Source organism: Desarmillaria tabescens, assembly GCF_030435595.1.
Source record: "Desarmillaria tabescens strain CCBAS 213 chromosome Unknown EV420scaffold_90, whole genome shotgun sequence".
Lineage (NCBI taxonomy): Eukaryota > Fungi > Basidiomycota > Agaricomycetes > Agaricales > Physalacriaceae > Desarmillaria > Desarmillaria tabescens.
Genome location: NW_026848389.1, coordinates 112,687 through 131,099, shown reverse-complemented (window position 1 = coordinate 131,099; position 18,413 = coordinate 112,687). Strand labels below are relative to the sequence as shown.

Below are 18,413 nucleotides of genomic sequence, written 5' to 3'. Positions count from 1 at the left end.
CTCTATGCTTACCCTTACCATTGGAATCTGCATTTGTTTCATTCGATATGTTTTTATACCACGTTCAGAATTAAAGCGCCTGTAATAAATATCTTTGCTGAACAATTTTTTTCTTCTGAACGCCCAAACATTAACGATGTGTGGCATTTCTTGAAAAAATATCTCCTATCCCTCTGGGAGACACATACTGTTAACATTTCGGAACAGTTTCTGTAAGTAACTCATGAAGTTCAACGATAAAAGTATGACAATTTCTTGCCCTGGAGGCTCCTTTCACCGGTACCCGCAGCCACTGAGCAAATTCCTCGATATTGTTCCAAGGTTGGATCCCTAACCGCTTAGCGATAGTGTCCCGATACACAAATCCCCCTTCGACTTCAAACATGAACGCGCTTTTGATAGCTGTTGGGATGATACGTCGTATATTCTTGTTGTAGGGGCAACACTCTTCATCAATTTCGTGTTTTTTGGCTACGGGTGGGTGATTGAAAGGATGGTGGAATGGAATCCAGCAGCGATAGCAGATCGGAGTGTAGATGTGATCAGAGTCATCAAATACCAGCGCATCAAGAGTCATGGATAGCACACGATGGCGTATGGCAGGGACTGCGTGCTTATGTGGCGTGCCTACTTGACGAGGGTCTCTCGATATCCAACAGTCAGCGCAACCATAAGATGTCAAATGATTGACAGCCGCGAGGAGTTTGGTAGCATGAGCGTCTGACTGCTTGTAATGTTGCTGAACTTTCTCTGCTGCAGTGCGAACATTCTGTACTCGAGGAAGCACTCCCTCATGCTCCTGAGCCAGTAGTATCGAAGGAATGGGTGGCGCACTGAACGAATGAGATGGTGCCACATCTGCGACAAACCCAACCTCCAGGTTAGGATCCTGACACATATTTGTCGGGGTCCTGACCTGTTTTTCCATTTCAGTGCATGTCAGATAGTCATTTAACCCAGAACTCACTGAAAGAAGTCTTTCACAGTTTTCACAGAGAGCACCACCAAGGGCTGCACATGTATGGGCATCCCCATCAAGCGGTTTCACAAAACGGATTCGGAGGCACTGATATCGCTCGTGAAGCAATAATATGAGCTCATCTATACCATAATGTTCTTGCCCGGCTTCAACATCATAAAAGTCGTCCCACTGGTCGTATATATGCAAACTGCTGCCCTCTTTCTTCGACGTCCATGGAAGCTCATTCCAAAAAATGAATGAATATGCGAGCTTCCCATCCCGACCCGCTCTTCCAGTTTGCTGCACTACATCAATGAGAGTTGTTACATTGAAGTGCACTGTGATGCGGACGTTTGATTGGTCGATGCCTTCACCCAGACACTGTGTACCAACTATCCATCGGCGTTTTGGGTCCTCCCCACTCTGCCATGTGGATATTATTTCGCGCTTTTTTATTGTATTGTTTTCTTCATTGTTGGGGTCGACTTTAGAGATGTAATAATCGCATTGCAATATTCGTGACAACTGGATAGCATCCGCTATAGTGCGAGTGTAGATGATACCGCGATCATCGGGCCCAAACTTGATCCCTGCACAAAACTCGGTTACCACCCCAACCATGTCCATGCTCTTAGGTACATGTGTGACGGAATATCGTATATTTCGTCGCGCTGTAGAAGTCCTGATTATCCGCAGTGTTTCCTGCGGTATTCCCATACATTTGCACAGTAGTGGAATCGATTGCGGAAAGACTGTCGCAGATAGGAAAGTAATTGGCTTCCCAAGTGCCGTCAGACGATAGAATAACTTGAAGCATGAGCGATAGCTCGTTGATAGGTATAGATGGTGACACTCGTCAATGAATACTCGACGTAGTCGGTCAGCCTGTTTGTCGACCCAGTTGTAGAAGGTTTCGGTGCCAGCGTAATGAGCAGCTGCGAAAACAAGCTGTCCATCCAAGCTGCTGAATTCAGGATAAATCCCTCCGCGGATTCCATCATTCTGTCTGAGGCGACGTCCCATGTCTTCGGTGAGGGCAGTGAGAGGCGTGATAACGACATAAAGGCCGCCATCATCAAGATAAGGTGCTGAAAAAAAGGCAAGGCTCTTCCCACTGCCAGTTGGCATGATAGCTAAAACGTGATCGCTTGATAGCGTTGACTGCACAAGTTCCGCTTGCTGAGGTGAGCGAAAATACCTGCTACCAGCGGGTATGCTAGGTTGTATTCGCTTAAAGAGATCTGGGTGTACTTGTATAGGCGGGAAGTTTGATATCTTTCTTTGATCAGCATGAGCAGTGTCCATGAGTCTGGCATGCACGTAGGACATTGCACCGATCATTGCACGTTGGGACGTCTCTTCAACTATGGTCTTTATGACCGACGTCTGCTGTCCAATGGAAGCGACGACGTTCTTGGTAGACCTTTGGACTGCTTTTGTAACCGAGTCAAAATGAACATCAAATACGCTAAACAGGGCATCTGAATGGTAATTGCCTCCCTATAAGATGATGAGAGTAATGCTTAAACAGCAATGCAAATGTTCTTACAGCATTATTCGAGTGTACGCTTTTCAGGAGAGCAGGATGCAATAGATGGGTAACAGCATGCCAACGAAGGCTGATTCTTTGATTGGACGAAACTGCCGTTGCTGATATATCGGTGAGTGCATTGCCCGTCTGGAGGGAGTAGTGGTGTTCCCCCACGTCTTTGCTGTGCGCAAACATAGCATGGATATCCTTCACTTCCTCGTCTAGTTGATCAGGGGACGCAAAGTCGACATTTGCCAGATTGACAAGCATTGTATGCATGACCTGCCGCCATGAACGGACACCTAGAGGTACACGCAAATACGTAGATGTAATCTCCGTAAGGGCACGCGTGAAGTCCTGAGTGTCCATGCGACGACCACTTATCACAAAGAGATGTGATGCGTAGTTTTCTGATAATTCTCGGGACAGGACATATGCAGACAGATGCATGGCAGCCGGATACACCACTGTCACCAGAAGAATCAGGAGCTGTGAGACCAAGTACGATGGACAGCGCGCAACGCGCACGCCATGCCCTTGAATGCTCTGTGTCTTCGCATAGTTCGTTACGATTGTCAGCATGCCGTTGAAGACATATACATGTCTGTCATTTGTCGTGTTTGCATATTGAATGAGCGTTGTTTCCGTCCCCCTCGCCCCTCCCCCCCAGGTTGCTGTCACTAGGTAATAAACTAGCTTGACGCATTCATTGAGTTCAGATATCCAATCCATGATGTTCCCTGTCACATGTTTTTAGAACAGTTCTAACGGCCCATGACAAATATTCACCTCGTTGTTCCTGTAGTGTAGAAATTGGCCCGTTACCGTCTAAAAACCCACATCAGTACTATCCTGGTGTATACAACGTAGAAATAATTGACCATCCCGGGTGACTTTTACGAACAGGTTCTCTTGACAGGAGAGATGCCTGAGCAACCGGTATCGCACGTCTTCCTTGTCTGGACCGAAAAAGGTAAAGCCGTTCATGGGGTTCGTTATGAAAGAACCCCCATACTCATGGTTGTGTGGATCATCTTGTATCCACATTTTCGGATCCTCGGGATTGAGTCGTTGAGAGATATGGTCAAGAATGTCGACAAATTCGCAGCCACGAAACAACGTATTGAGTCGAGATTCAAGTGTCTGAATACTTCTGGTGATAGAATTCGTGAAATCCGTCATGAGGATGGGTTGTCCATCCATGCTTAGCACAGTGAAATCCGAGTCCCAATTAAACCGGGCAAATCCAGGTTCGTTCTTTGCAAGTGTTGTAAAGAACGCATGGGATTGTTTCAGACTGTTGAAAAGTGTCTGGTGTCCCACTGTGAGATAGGGACGGACACATTCGAGGTAGGCTCTGCAAAATATTCATGAATTGTGTGTCATATGCAGTAGTAAATGTCTGACTTATGGGTTTCATTGTTGTATTGTAGACGAATGTTGAGGATCTCACGACATGCTGTTGCACGAAAGGACCACTGTAACCTTGATAGTGTAGGGGGGACAAACCGTGGCATCGAGAATTGTCCACGTGCACTTTTTATATGCGCTGCCACTAGGTAACGGGAAAGGGGGCATGCAAGGTCATCTTGAAGGAATTCTGGCGTGGGATGACGCAGAAAATACCAAATTACTTGGTGTACGTTGGAAGCGACGTTCGCCTCCAGCGATTCTTTATCAGAAAGAATTCGATGAAGCTCATATAGCTTTTCCCGAGTGAAAGGATGGGTAGACACTGGATAGTTTTCGATGGGCGCAAAAACCGAACGGAGTTGGAATGATATGAATCGACTCATCTCATCTGCATCCTGAATAAGGGAATCGAGATTTTGGGGCTCCTTAAAGGCCTTGAAATCAGAACTGTGGCGTCCGTTAGTCGAGGTAGTGTAGAAGTAGTTCATGACTCACTGAGATAATTCTGCTGTGGCTATCTGCGTACGTGTGAGGCGGCCTATCTGCGATAGCACCGGTGGGATGGCTTGATAGTATGCTCGTACAGATTCCTTGAGACGAAGTAGCTCTGGCTCATCTTTCCGCGGACTGGATCCGTTAGCCATGAGCTGTGCTAGAGGCACATCTCGCAACATAGGTATCCACTCGCTATGGTATAAAACAGCTGTGGTTTCTCGGTTGTCTGTGATGGTAAGAGTTTTTTGTGGGTCTCCGACTCCTTTGGATTTGGAGTGGTGAAGGATGATAGACAATGGATGATCCGAAGATGAGGTTGACGGAGGAATGGATTGAAAAGCGCGCACATATAATGTTCTGGACTTTATACGAATAAAACAATGTCCCAGGACTTTGACAGGCTGTCGCTCCGATGCTGAGAGTTCGCCATGGGCAGAATTGGTGTGGTGTTTTCTACAATATCGCGCGCTTTTCCATATTCGTTTGTATGTGCAGCCAGAGACTCCACAGCCCCAGAATTCCTCCAGCTTGATAGATTCAACTTGAGGTATACCTTCACAATCAGGGGATGGATACTTCGGTATATGCGCAAGGAGCCGTTGTAAGCATGACATAATTTTCGGTTTCCCGACGGTTCGGCTGTGGTGCTTGTGATACGCAGAGTGGCGTTTTACTCGGTGAGAGTAGGCAGCGCTGTATTGGAGGACAATGTGACAGTCGATGCATATTATGGCCCGATATCTTTCATCAACGACCAAACCGCATGATAGTAACAAAGATCTTGCATCAGACTGGGTTACAACGCCTTCCGGATCGTCTCCTGCATCACTGTTATTGCCATCTTCGCTTTCTCCAATCTCATCCTCAGTGCCTTCATCAGAGGAAGTTTCCTCATCTGATCGCGATTGCTCATCCACCACCGAGGTTGATTTGCCTGCCATCGGTGTCGTATGCGACTGAGTGCAAAGCTGATGAGATGAAGAGGAGGCGTCTGTTTGCATTGGGATTTCTGTGTCGCCAGGAGTATCTTGAGAGCCTTCTATCATAGGGTTTGTTGGTGGCTGAACAAGAACGTGACGACCAGATGGACTCGATGTAAATAGATCAAGGTATTTTTCATCGGTACATATAGCTGGAGGGTGTGGATTGTTGGCAGTAACAAGACGTTTAATGATCTTGTTTGAATATCGACGATGAAGGGGTTCAGAGCACGGACAATCCAGTAAGCCATCAGAGCGTCGGTGAATGGTTACAGTATTCCCTGTACACATGATGGAATTAAAATCGAATCATTCACAAAGGAGTAGTGACCTACCGAGCCACTTATACGTGTACGTGTGTCCATGGTAGTTGTTTTTGTGGTTCGATGTATCCACCGGATTGGGGCAACCAGGCTCCTTACACCTGTCCATGGATTGTTAAGTTTCAAGACCATGTACCAATAAAACAGAATCAAAGCCACGTACACCATGTCAAAGGGCGGACAAAAAAAAAACTAGAGGACACGTAGACGTTGGTGGAAGATGGTGAAAAATCACGTGTGCTTTGATCCACCAACGCATTGAATCGGTCGATCACTTGAAAGAACGCATACACTTTATAAGCTCAACAAAATGTTTCAGAACCTTGTATTGCAGTGTAACACCACAACATTCCTCTTATGATTTTCAGGCGAACCAGCATACAAGTAACATAGCACGAGAGCTCGACAGTCAACTACTATATTGGGAGTGAATCCTTCAAGTGGGTGTACCAAGCGTGAAACCATTCCGGGACCGCAACCTGAAATGGCTCCCTACACGCACGTGCTTTCTCTATGACTAGGCAGTCATTTACCATTGAGAGTGAGTATTGGGTGTTCTAATCGGAAACCATTCTGGGACCGCTCCCCGAAACGGCTCCCTACATACACATGGTTTCATATTGATAAGATAATAAGGGCTGTTGCCAGTCCCGGACTGCGAGCGGAAACGGCTACCTACATGCACATGCACATATTTACTTCTACTAGCTTAGTTGATTGTCTCCAGTGCAATTTGCCCTTATCCAACTTATGGATTCCTCGTGCAGGCAGTCATCGATAAAATTACCTTGACAGGTAAGAAGTCGGCAAACACGTGCAAAGAAGCTCGTGACAGGTTTGTCACTCCTTTGCTCATGTTTGTCTTTGCCCTTAAATGGACTTGCCTGATATAGATACATCACATATGATGTTACATGTAAGGAGCATATTCCCCGTGCAGTCCCATACTGCCCAAGGGAAAGTTCATGGTTGTCACTGGGATGTTAGTACATAGTCCTACATGCACAATCTACGTGACCGCCGAGAGCCCATTGGGAGAGATCTCAAAGTCTGCCCTTACTCCTGAAGCTCTCTCATGACTGTTTACGACTTCACAGTACTAGTGCGTAGGATTACAGACAGACAAATCTTACCAGAGTATACAATCCTGCTAAAAGGAACAGCAAGTTGCTGCGTCCTCTTTGGACGGCTCTCTCATTCCTCACACTGAATTCCGACTTGGCTGATTTTGCCAACAGATCCATTGCGTCTCAGGTTCTCCGAGTTGCCCTGGAAAAGCAAGCATGCCTGACACGCATACAATGATATTACACAGTGAGTGTTATAATTAGAGACCTGTGTATTTTTAGATCACGTCGGTGGCAAATTAATCTCATGCTAATGTTGTCGGGACTTGCCAGTGGCAATCTGAGACATTTCCCAAATGGGAACGCTTCGTCTATGAGAATATTGCCTCCTCCCTCCCAATTTTCGCATTGCGAGGCGAATGTGGTGCTCCCCTGCAATCCGTTGGCCTCGGTTTCAGTGCTCATTGGTGAAGAAAAATCAAGGCTACAAATGGGCACCGAAATTGGGTGGGTGCTGCGCACCCACCCTCCCACAATGGCTCCGGATCGATTCCAGAAAGACCCGGGAACGGCACATCCTGGCATCGATGAAAAACCCCCCGGCAGGAGCGGAAAAAGCGGGGGCGGATGATTTCAAGGTCGATGAGCAAACTTTCTCTATAATTCAAGACGAGCCGGGCGGTGGACGAGGCCACAATAGGGATGGAAGGGGACGGGAATCGAGGGTGCTTTAACTGCTATGGTCGATCATTATAACACTAGGGTCCACCCTAACCCTATTTTCCGGGCATCCTTCCTTGGCAGGGGTCGTCGTGTGACAACGTGTTTATGCATTATGATGAGCTGAGGCGGCTCTCGACCGTATGCGTTAGCGTTATTACTGATCATTGTCAGCTGGGTGCGAAATTCTATTCTTGTATGTCTTTCCGTATTTTCTCGCTCCTTCGTTGGTGCTCGCTTGGTGCTTAAGTTTCCTTATGGTGCTATATTATGCGCACTGCGGCCCTTCCCTGTTAATGTGTATACTCGACAAAGGAAGGGCAAAACATGGTAAAAACGGCATATGATATTAAAATAAGCCGCGGGGGACTCAAACCCCAAGCTACGGACTAGTGAGGTGTACAACTCAGTTGCGGTAAAGTGCCCTAGGACATCAAAGGTACTTCGTGCAGCTCAACCTTTGCTTCCATCCATTGTCTCAGTCTCATTGACTGCGAGCTTTGCTTTCTGTAAACCGACTCTTTGTGCAAGGAACAACTATTTGTTAGGTTTACAATTCTCCGCTTGTATCCACTCTTCAATCTTCGCCATCCCTATAGCCGTGCACTCCCGTGCCGAGTAGCCTTTCAATATTTACAGCCACCGAGGTAGGCCGAAAGAGTAATGTCCCGACCATCACCGAAGTGCCCATCTTCGCGGCGGCTTAAGGGCTTAGCCCTTAAGATCCAACCTGTTTAAATTCCGCCTTGCAAATTTGAGGTGGCTCATCACTTACTATTTCATAACCCATCTGATATACCAACAGGAATAGAATCAAAGCTTTACGGATTAACAGCGTACTCCAACGGTGGATACTGTCGTCATGTATAGTGTCACAGCTTTGTTCTGTGCCAAGAACGTTTCGCACGTAGGTCTCCATTTCATCCTGACCGAGTCAAACAAGGCACGAACCCCTCACTTCGCCACTTGGAACGGTAGCGAAGGAGATGTGCGACTCGTCAACTTCAAACTTCACCGCATCTGAACATACTACGAGCTCTACGTCAGATTTCGAAATTAGGAAGATGAAATAGAAAGACGGAGATCATCTCACCAGCTCTTACATTGGAAATCAAAGGGAAAAAACAGTTTCGTTCCTGTTTGATTGTTTTTTGACTGCGTAGCATATACAACGACGGTAAGTCGATTGAATTTACGTCGGGATAGAATGTACACCCGCTGAGGAAGTATCGCAGTATATTCTTAGAGGATTATTAGGCGTGACAGCCTCTGGTCTATGAAGGAGACTAGGGCACAAGTGTGCAGGAGAGGACTAGCCCAGATCGTACGCGCCAAAAGGGGGAGGATGAACAATTCGCAACAGGCGAATCGGATGCCGATACCAAAATAGAATAAGTCCGTTGCCATTAGAGAGGAGCAGCCCAACAATATCTGTCGCGCCTTAGTAGACAGGCTACGACCTTGTTCCTCCAGAACCGCAACAGCCCGAGAAAAGAGAAAAGATTCGCGCTCCGCAAGATCCGGAAATGAAGACGGACGAGAGTAGAGACCGACGTCTGGCGGGAGAGGCTGCCTGAACCTTGGCAATTAGTCGCAGTAGCACTAGATTCGTTTCTTAGCCTAGAATTTGATAGGATACTCACCCAGCGTATTCATCTTCCGTGGCGTATATCGTTGTAGGTGCTAGTTAGTTACATCGATCCCTCCGGGTCAGCATCGGACGAGTCCAGATTCCGTTCCCGATCCGGATCTAAATCGAACCAACTCGTTTCAGGTCAGGAGTCCCCTCTCCTGCCTCGATCTTCTCCAGGCTCAGTTTTCGCCTTCCACAATTTCACCGGAATAGGGGTGAACGGCCCACGGTCGACCGGTCTATTACACTCGTACTAACTTGATAATTGAACAGCTTTTCTCCGATGTTCAGTTGAGCTTCAGGATTTGGACATTCGCTCCCAGGGCAATGCCTGCACAACAGTTCACTATCCCCTGGGTATAGTTTCTCCTCCTAGACTCCTTACAATCCAATTCAACCCTTTCCATTTTCCCTTTTCCATTTTACTTTTACCTGACCTTTCCACGATTTCATATGAATAAAGCGTCGGTCCGGTCTTCCTTCGTTGCAAAGTCTTGTGACCAACCTAGCGTGCTGATATTTCCCCGCTATCGCAGACTCAGGGCAGCTAGTTGAATCACTGCATCGTTTTGCGCGGGACGGAATCAAAATGGCGTCCGAGCCACATGAAGAGGTGCCAGGCTGAGGAGATAAACATCGGATGGCATGTGTAGGAACAAGCGGTCAAGGAAATTCCTTCTTCGATTTAGAAACACGGAACCGCGTTTCTCGTGTACTCTTGTCTTGGCTAGATAAGGACGAATCGCATAGCTAGTGTTCTGACCCAGTTATAATGACTACGACGAACTTTACGGGATCCGGGATTAGAAGTGATAAAACATGCTGGGTGACATACCGTGTTCACGCAAGTAACATATGGCTTTTACTCTTGGTGATCCATGACGCATGACAAGCTGTCCCTTAGGATCTGGCATCGAGGACTAAGGGAAATGGCGATGGATCATCACACTGCGACCAATCACCAGGGATAATCGATAACACCTCGTATATAGTAGTGGCCGCCACGATCGAGGGAAGCCGCAAGGCTGAAGGAAAGTATCTACTTTCTAAGGACGATCACAATCTCTCGTACGTAGTCAATTAAGCCAGTCACGGAGTGTTTATTCAGCGGAATAATAGAGTTATCCTGGTGCAAACCGTGGAACCGGACAAAGATCAGCGAAAAAAAGAGATATCGTCCACTTTGAAGGCGTCCAACCACCGAGATACCAACGGTATATCGAAACTCTGAGCTAGACATACAAACATCCCGTCGTTTTGAAGGCAGTATTCACACGTCGTCGATGAGAGAGGAAGTACAGGTAAAATGATTGGGACGGCTCTTATCGACCTTAGTATGTATAGAGTTGGGCGTCTATTTGAGGCGCGACACCTCCCATTGAGAAGGATTCCGAGAAGAACGAGCAGCAGAATACCGCATCACAATCCTTGACAAACTAGTTAATCAACGGAATAATGGCGAGAGGTGGAATAAGAGTCGAATTACGGTCATCGTCGATGCTGAAAGGGGAGCATTGGAATACGAAGCGTACATCGCCTAAGACTATTGCCTGACATCAGGATAATTGCTTGTAAATCAACGAATGATGGCTTGAAGTAGTATATGGTAAGGACCAAAGGTTCACAACGATGGGCGAGAGGAACGCGACAACAGAAGAGCAAGGAGAGAGAAGGTCACAATCCGGAAAGCACAACCCGTCATCGCCCTAACTAATAATGGAGACCAGTGTCAAACAAGCAAGAGACGTCATCGCCCCCGATTTTGAAAAGCAAGCACACTGAATCACAATGAGGTGGCGTATCGATACAATCCGTCGACGTCATCAGTCCGGGAAAGATGAATTGACTGTGGCGCTTGGAGAATGTCATCACTGAGAGTATGGAGAGCTGATGTAGAGACTCGGGAGTGAGTCATACAAGGAATCGTGGGCCGAATTCCATGATTCATTCCTCATGGAGTTCATCTGTACTCCATTTATCGACCAGTACGTCCTGTTTGGCACTCACATAAGCGGAGAAACTAAGTACCAGTACCCGGGGATCTTCATTCCACAGCAGAAAAAAACCCTCAAGAATTACTCAGCGAGAAGACAACAAAGATACTAGTCGTCGAAGAAATGTCTTCCCAGATGGCAAGTCTAATACCGAGAACATGTACCAGTTACAATACGGCGGATGTGGTGGTCAAAGAGATAGCCAAGACCCGAAACGGATAGCTTTACGGGTTTTTGGATGATGATGAGCGCTGCCTTGAAAGGCGTCCCGAAATGGAAGAACGCGGAAAAACTTGGAGGCTCAGCCCGAGGTGCCATTCGGACCGGGGTTGCCTAACATAGGCACAGTTGAGCTAGTCCGTGATTCTCCACCTTCCTTTACTTCCGCCATCGCCTTAGAGTCAATGGGTGAGCCCCAAGGTCAGGGTGGGTACGGCGCTCAAGGGGACAGTGGACACTATCGGCGGTCTCCATTGGTTATGTGCGTAATGAGGCGCGCAACTGCCGCTGTGTTCAATTGGTGTTCAATCTGGAACTTGCGTCTGTGCAATAACACAACTCTAATCAACCCACTGCCTGATCCGAGTCGTAGGAGATGATTTACCTGAACGATTAGGAATTTGGAGGACCTCCCGATGGCGGATCTGTGACTTGCGCGCGCTCCATGACAACGACGGGTATTCATTACGCATCGACCCTGGCTTCATCCGCAACCGCGTATCTAGCCTGTGTGATGTTCGTAGTGTTGACTTGTTCGACTGGATTTCCCATAGCTTGCAAATAGATGTACTGTCTTCTCGACGCCGCCGGTACCAATCACCCACCGACGGGTGAGCCCTGACTACCGCTAGTAACCCGCCTGTCTATAGCCTCGTAGTGATACCGCACCTGCCGTACCGAACCCTGGATGCGACGAAAAATAAACGTTCTCGTAAAGACCTCCATCATCCACAGCTTGCGCGATTTGGGAGAGTGAATAAAGAGATTTAGAACCTTGTATATAAACGTTCTCGTAAAGACCTCCATCATACGCAACTCGCGCAGTCGTCTTTGTTCTCACTTTGGGAGGGTGTATAAAGGAGTGTACGTGCACGGCCAACAAAGGTCCGGTGCGATGTATTGTGTTGCTAGTCACATCAGATTCTCCAGTTCACCATCTCCTTCCAACAAGCTATTCCTTTTGTTTCCCTCTCTGATGATGCTGTGTTTTATCGCCTCCGTCTTAAAATATGGGTGGCCATTCTCAAGTCTCAACTCGGTGTATGTTCATTGAATCTGCTTTCCCATTCATGGCCTCATATTACACGAACCACCCTGTGAATATTTGTTTTCATTCGTCTGGTTGGGCGAGATTCGTATCTGTCTCTTCTCTCCTCTTGTATGTTTGCTCGAAAGCCAGGTCTGCACACGGAATCTTTTTAAGTAATCACGAACATCATTAGGAATTCGACGCGAGAAAACCTTGAGCCAAGCGAATATTATGTAGGTAGCAATAAAGAAACCAAGACGGTTTCTATCGATTATCATGTTGAGAAACAGCCTGGACACGGGGAACAAAACCAAAGTCGTTCCACTCCTCGTCTTTGTATCACATCGAGGCGGAATAAACCAGCAACCAGTAAAGAGAGCAAGATGAATAGCTCGAGCTTCTCCGGAACCGCAACAACCCGAGAATCGAAAGATTCATGCTGGCCCCCGTATAATCCGGAAATGAAGACGGTCGAGAAGAAAGACCGCGTATGCAGTGATTCGCTTAAGTACATGTATCCTAGACCATCGCTAGGGTATTCTTCCAGGGAGTAGATCGCGTATCGGAAGCGTAAGGAGGCCGATTCCCGATCTAGACTAGGGGTCCCGCCTCGATCTCCTCCAGGCCCGCCGTATGACGACCGGCGGCGTCATACACAAAAATTCGGCAAGGTTTCTACTGGCTGTCTTCGCACAGCCCACCCTTAGGAGGCCACCTACACCGAACGCCGAATCCGAATCCGCCCCCCCCCCTATGGATCGACAATGGTGCCTGATTGACTCGAGCGCCTCCGTCTGTCATCCAAATTGCGTGTTGGGATATGCGTCCACGTCCCCGACTCCCCGCCGAGCTCGTACATTCGGTGCCGCATTTCATTTTTACATTCCCATGGGCATCGCAACCCCTCCTCCCCCTTAAACTCCCACGGTTTTTTAACCATTGCCAGTTTTTCACATGCTTCCGGTAACCGGTTACCTCTTTGTCCCGGGCTTGCTATGATGAATATTAATCCTCAAAGGCGCCCGTCCTCGTCTTCCTGACGAGTTCCGTATGAACTTGTGCGCCTAGATCGACGACGGTGCTGGATGAGGAGATCATATTATCAGAATCGAGCACTGTGACGCGGTGAGATAAGTTTCGAGTATGCAAGAATATGCAGGGTTATCTGATTATTAGAAAGACTCTTACCAACTTCACGTGTGCAATCGCGAATCATATCACACGGTGGCAGGATCGCTTGGTTTCATGATAAGCGCGAAGGGAAGGGATCACGCCAATAAGCAATGGGAATTTCGCCGGAATGAAATGATGAGAGAACGCGCAAGCAGTGCCTTTAAGTGCAAGATCGTGAATAGAGATAGTACGAAGCTCGCTCGACAGTGATGAACCAACTCAGTCCGAATAAAGAGACGCCCAGCTAGAACGGGAAGCGTTTAGTAGACGTGAACAAAGAGCCCTCATGTAACGAGTTCCCAGTAATCGAGGGGCCGTAACGAGAGCAAGCAACTCAGTCTAATACAGTCTTCGCGCTAAATACGCAAGACAAGTACATTTCTTCAAGCGAGTAACCGGGCATCAGAATGAAGGTGGCGACGGATATTGCGGTGCAAGTAGTGTTCGATATCCAAGATCAGCCAACAGGTTGGACTATGTACTGATGAAAGATCTACTGAACCAGTGTTCATCAACCGAGTTTTGAACTCACTGTATGAGGATCCGAAGATAGTAGCATCAGACAACGACAAGTCCGTGATAACTACAAAGCGAAGAACCCGGCTGTCGTGTTAACCCGAAATGCCGATTGCAATTAATATTTACTTTTTCTTTGCACTTGCATTGAATAAATATACGGACTGTCACCCAATCCATACAGATTATCTACTTCTTCAAACCAATAAAAAACAGCAAAAGATATAAAGAAAGGAAATGAAAGAGCGTAAGGCGGGCTTCGAGTCCGAATGAATGGTTGGGTCATGAGATAAGCGAGGATATACAACAAAGCAGGGGGGTGCGGGGAGGAGAGTCTACATATTTTGCAGGCGAGGAGAGGGTATAACTCGTAGGGGATAAACCTTAAACCATCATAGCAAAGGCGGCAGCACCAGGAGCCCCCCCACCACCGACGATCATCCCCTCATACGCATCATACCCACCACTCCTCGGCCTATGATACCCCTCAAACGCAGCAGGCGCGAACCGCTTCTCCTCAAAAAACGCCGGTGGAGCAGCAGCAGCAGCAGGTCCTCCTCCATAATAAGCAGCACCGGGAGCCGCCACCATCGGAGTGTAGTTCTCATACCCCATCTGCGGGTTCTCGAAGTTCATGTTAGTAGGGCTCGCGATGACGGGGGAGCGCCCGTGGCCGTGGCCATGTCCGTGGTACATCGGGGGAGGGACAGAGGGGGGGACCTCGTCGTACCCGCCTACGACACCGTCTTCGTCACCGTACTCTTCTTCCTCGCCAGCAACGCCGAGGACCTCGAGTTCGCCAGAGATGATCATACCGAAGCCTTCACCACGGACGGGCTCCTCAACACGGGGTACGCCCGCGCGATCACGCCACTCGTTGAGCTCGCGACGGAGAGCATCGGCTTCCATCTTCATAGCGCGGAGCTCGCGAGCGGCGAGGAGACGATGGCGGCGAGAAGCGTGGACGTGTGCGATGGAGGAGTTGACGATGCTCGATTTGGAGGGGCGGCGGATCTGGGAGAGGTTAGGAAGGAGAGCTGCGAGACCGAGGAATCGGCCATTGAGGGTCTCGCGGCGCTGACGCTCGACGGCGTTGTGAGTAGCGCGGCGTTCGGCAGTGTTGGCACGGCGGGATGGCTTGCGTTTGCTGGGGGCGATGGTAGGCTGGGTGGTGTCGGGGGCGAGCTGGAGAGACGGGCTAGTAGGCGTGCGAGGGTTGGAAGAATCGGAGTTATCGGAGGCGGGCGAGTTTGGGAGAGACATGGCCATGTAAAGATTTAGTCGCGAGCAGGGCTCAAGCGTACTCGGTGCGTGTTGGTTGTTGCTGTTGCTGTTGATAAGGTGGGCGGGAAGTGTGGAGCCGGCAAGGGTCGCGAGATCTACACTTCTGTCAGTAACCCATCCTGCCTTCTTTTGCAGCTTCATCGCACTCACTCCAGGCGTTATCCTTAACCGACGAGGTTTAGCGGGAGGGAGGGAGAGGAAGGGGGAGGGGAGGGTAAAACGAGCGAAGCGATAGGGGAGGAGAGGATCAGTCGAAACCGGGGGGTTGATGCTTTTACTTTCCCTCCCAAACCCAGACCTCTGGCCTAGTTATCTGCCACGAGAGAAGTCCGTACACACGCACAAATACCCAAACATGCGCAAACTCGAACCGGTTTGCTTCGGCCCTAGATCGGGTGCGCGGATCTTCGGAGGCAGTGGCGCTTTTTGCGCAATCTTGCCCAAAAAGTTGGGTTCCTTCTTCTCCTTCTTCTTCCCATCTCATTTACTCGTCTGTCTATCATCATCAACGTTAATCATGGATGGTTACTCCAAGTCACTACCCCCCCGAAGACCGAATCCTCTCCTCTCCTCTCCCCCTTTCACATCCCTCCCGACAATCACCCGTCGTACCCCCTACCCGATCTTTTTCGATTACGTTCCCCGACTCCTCCGTTCAATTCCCTTTTTTCTCGGAAAAAGAAAAAAAGAAAGTGCACAGCCTGCCCGTGAGCTCGCTCGTTCGTCTCTTTGGTGACAACTTGCTGAATATGTAGGTCTCTCACACGCTCCCGCTTACCTTGCCAAGATATACGGCGTTTGACTCGAATGCGACCATCCACTCCCACGTTTCGTCCTCGTCGATGAGGAACCGCGTCTCGGCTTCTCATCCGAGAGTCTGTGCGTTTTGATGATGAGGTGCTAGCTCTACAATTACGTCTCTACGTATCGACCTCACCTGGGCTGAACTTTGCCCTCTCTTCGTATCCTCCAACACCCTTCCACGTCCCTCCCCCTTCCCGCCCTCTCCGCTGCGAATGATAATGATACCAGGCAACTCGACAGATGATGGCCTCGACTCTCAACGAACGGAATGATGCGCGACCCCCAAACAGAAAATGATGCGGAAGATTTTCAACATAGCGAGTGAATGATGCGTGATGAACGATTACTCTTACTCTTACACCTACGTATTATTCATGTAACTAGTAAACCGTACATTATACGTGAAACGCGAGTTCACGGATCCACGATTCGGGAAGCAATTTCTCAAGAGCGTGATGAATACTGACAAACAAGGTACTTACATTGCTACATTGCTGTGAAACATGATGACCAAAACAAAATGCACGGACCTACAACTTTTGGTCAGCATCACGGACAAAGACAATATAATTCCTGATGACCGTTACAAATACGAGATTTGGAATGATCCACAGAACCAAAGAGGAACCGTATACGGATCTGGTTCAAAAGCCATACCGAAACGGACAGGATGAAACTGGGAGACGTGGATAACGAAATATCGTCCCTAGCTGCGTTCTCCAAACGAACACCAAGAATAAACTCTGAATGAATCACAAACACGGGAAAAGATCAGAATCACAAGAAAACGTACATAGTCTCAATATTTCAGGGAACAAGCGATGAGGAAACAGTAACGGAACCCACAGTAAAAAGACCTATGAAGCGCCACCCAATAATAGACTCTGATGCAAGAAAGCGCGAGAAAGTGGCAAAACTTCGGCTTCGGGGGGGAAACTTTATTTCGTGTGAGAGCGGGAGCGTGGGGAAGGGGACGCTATAACAGGACTCATCGCCAAGACAAGTACGTTGAACTCAAATGCCCGCCCTAAGAGAGGGAGAACAGAAAAAGGCCTGGGCTGTAGTGAAAGGGAAGGGACGTGAAAGGAACAAAGGAAATGAAAGAAGCAGAAGGCACGGGACCTTTGAGAGGGACAAGGGCAGGGAGAAAGATGCATTGAGCATTGAATAAACACTGCGCTGCGCCGCGAGAACCGTCAGTAATTTTAGAGTGAGGGCGATATTCAGCCTTTGAGTGAACATTCGACAAGTCGACATGTAGCGATGCTGCTATGTAGATTGCCGACTCGGAGAGAACGCAATACAATCCGATGTACAATATAATCCCATCACCGGTGTTTTGTTCGCCGTGACGAGGGGAGGTACACATTCTATACCCTCCATAAATAACAAGTCCTACCTGTGTCGAAGCCAAACAAAAGTGCCTGCGGTTTCTCATCGACATCATTGATACGTGATGGTGGGATGGAGGTCGAATAATATATTATCTTACGAGACGTTGGAGGGCAGGCATGACGGGAGGGTGCGCTGCGCTCTTGAGTGAGGGGCCGCGGGGATTGACGACGCTGCGCGGGATATGTTACCAGCAGGGTCGGTCGGCGTGGGATGCATACCCGTCCGGGGTTGCGATGTCGGCGTCGGGATGGCACGCCTTGGCCAGTGTAAGGGGAGACGACAGCGAGCATGAAGGTACGCGGGAGAAGAAGAGGAACAAGGCACACGGGGGAGGGTCGAGGGGAGGGGAGGGGACGAGGGGAGTGAGGCATCGCGGATGAAGAGATGCTGAGTTGTAGTGCAAATCTCGGTGATGCATCAGAGTCGGGTGTAGTAGCAGAGAAACAGAGTCCACCTTGTGTGGCTCGACGACTGCAGCTGCGCGTTGATGGGAGTCGCCCAATTGCTTTCATTTTACTTACGAGACCAGGCGCAGAGTCGAATTCCAACCTCGAAGAGGGACATTTAGTTGTTCACAGGGAAACGGTTGAAGCTAGGCCAGGGTCGGGAGTATGGAATGGATACCCGTCGTACGTGTAGTCAGGGCCTTCGCTGGTAGCTGGGGGGTGGCGCGACTACGTTGAGACGTCGGGCAGAGGCGCATCCGCGTCTGGAGTCATTCACTTTCTACACAGCACCCTGGGGTCATGGCACATCAATCATCTACTGATTGATCACATACCGCTGATCCTCTCCACTGGAGGGCGGATGAAAGAGGAGACTCAGAGATCCGACGAACTGGATCATTCATTCCCAGTTTAGGCAGATCCCGGTCC

The 18,413-nt window shown here is 48.8% G+C and overlaps 2 protein-coding genes across 2 annotated transcripts; both read right to left on the bottom strand.

Moving 5' to 3' along the window:
- Positions 1–190: 190 nt before the first annotated feature.
- EV420DRAFT_1735655 (uncharacterized protein) lies at positions 191–5,812 on the bottom strand (the record flags this gene model as incomplete). The annotated part of the gene is made up of 8 exons (XM_060480009.1): positions 191–916; positions 968–2,461; positions 2,511–3,232; positions 3,282–3,320; positions 3,374–3,849; positions 3,900–4,352; positions 4,401–5,661; positions 5,716–5,812. 8 exons carry the CDS (start codon positions 5,810–5,812, stop codon positions 191–193), a joined length of 5,268 nt encoding a protein of 1,755 aa, XP_060323153.1.
- An 8,200-nt stretch (positions 5,813–14,012) lies between these two features.
- On the bottom strand, positions 14,013–15,618 carry EV420DRAFT_1203124 (uncharacterized protein). The gene is made up of 2 exons (XM_060466345.1): positions 15,490–15,618; positions 14,013–15,434 (listed from the first exon to the last, which is right to left on the bottom strand). Exon 2 carries the CDS (start codon positions 15,322–15,324, stop codon positions 14,440–14,442), a length of 885 nt encoding a protein of 294 aa, XP_060323152.1. The 5' UTR covers positions 15,325–15,434; positions 15,490–15,618; the 3' UTR covers positions 14,013–14,439.
- Between the last annotated feature and the right edge of the window lie 2,795 nt (positions 15,619–18,413).

Bases quoted from the DNA above. Each gene is read 5' to 3' on its own strand.
- EV420DRAFT_1203124 (XM_060466345.1), bottom strand. From the start codon at position 15,324: ATGGCCATGTCTCTCCCAAACTCGCCCGCCTCCGATAACTCCGATTCT.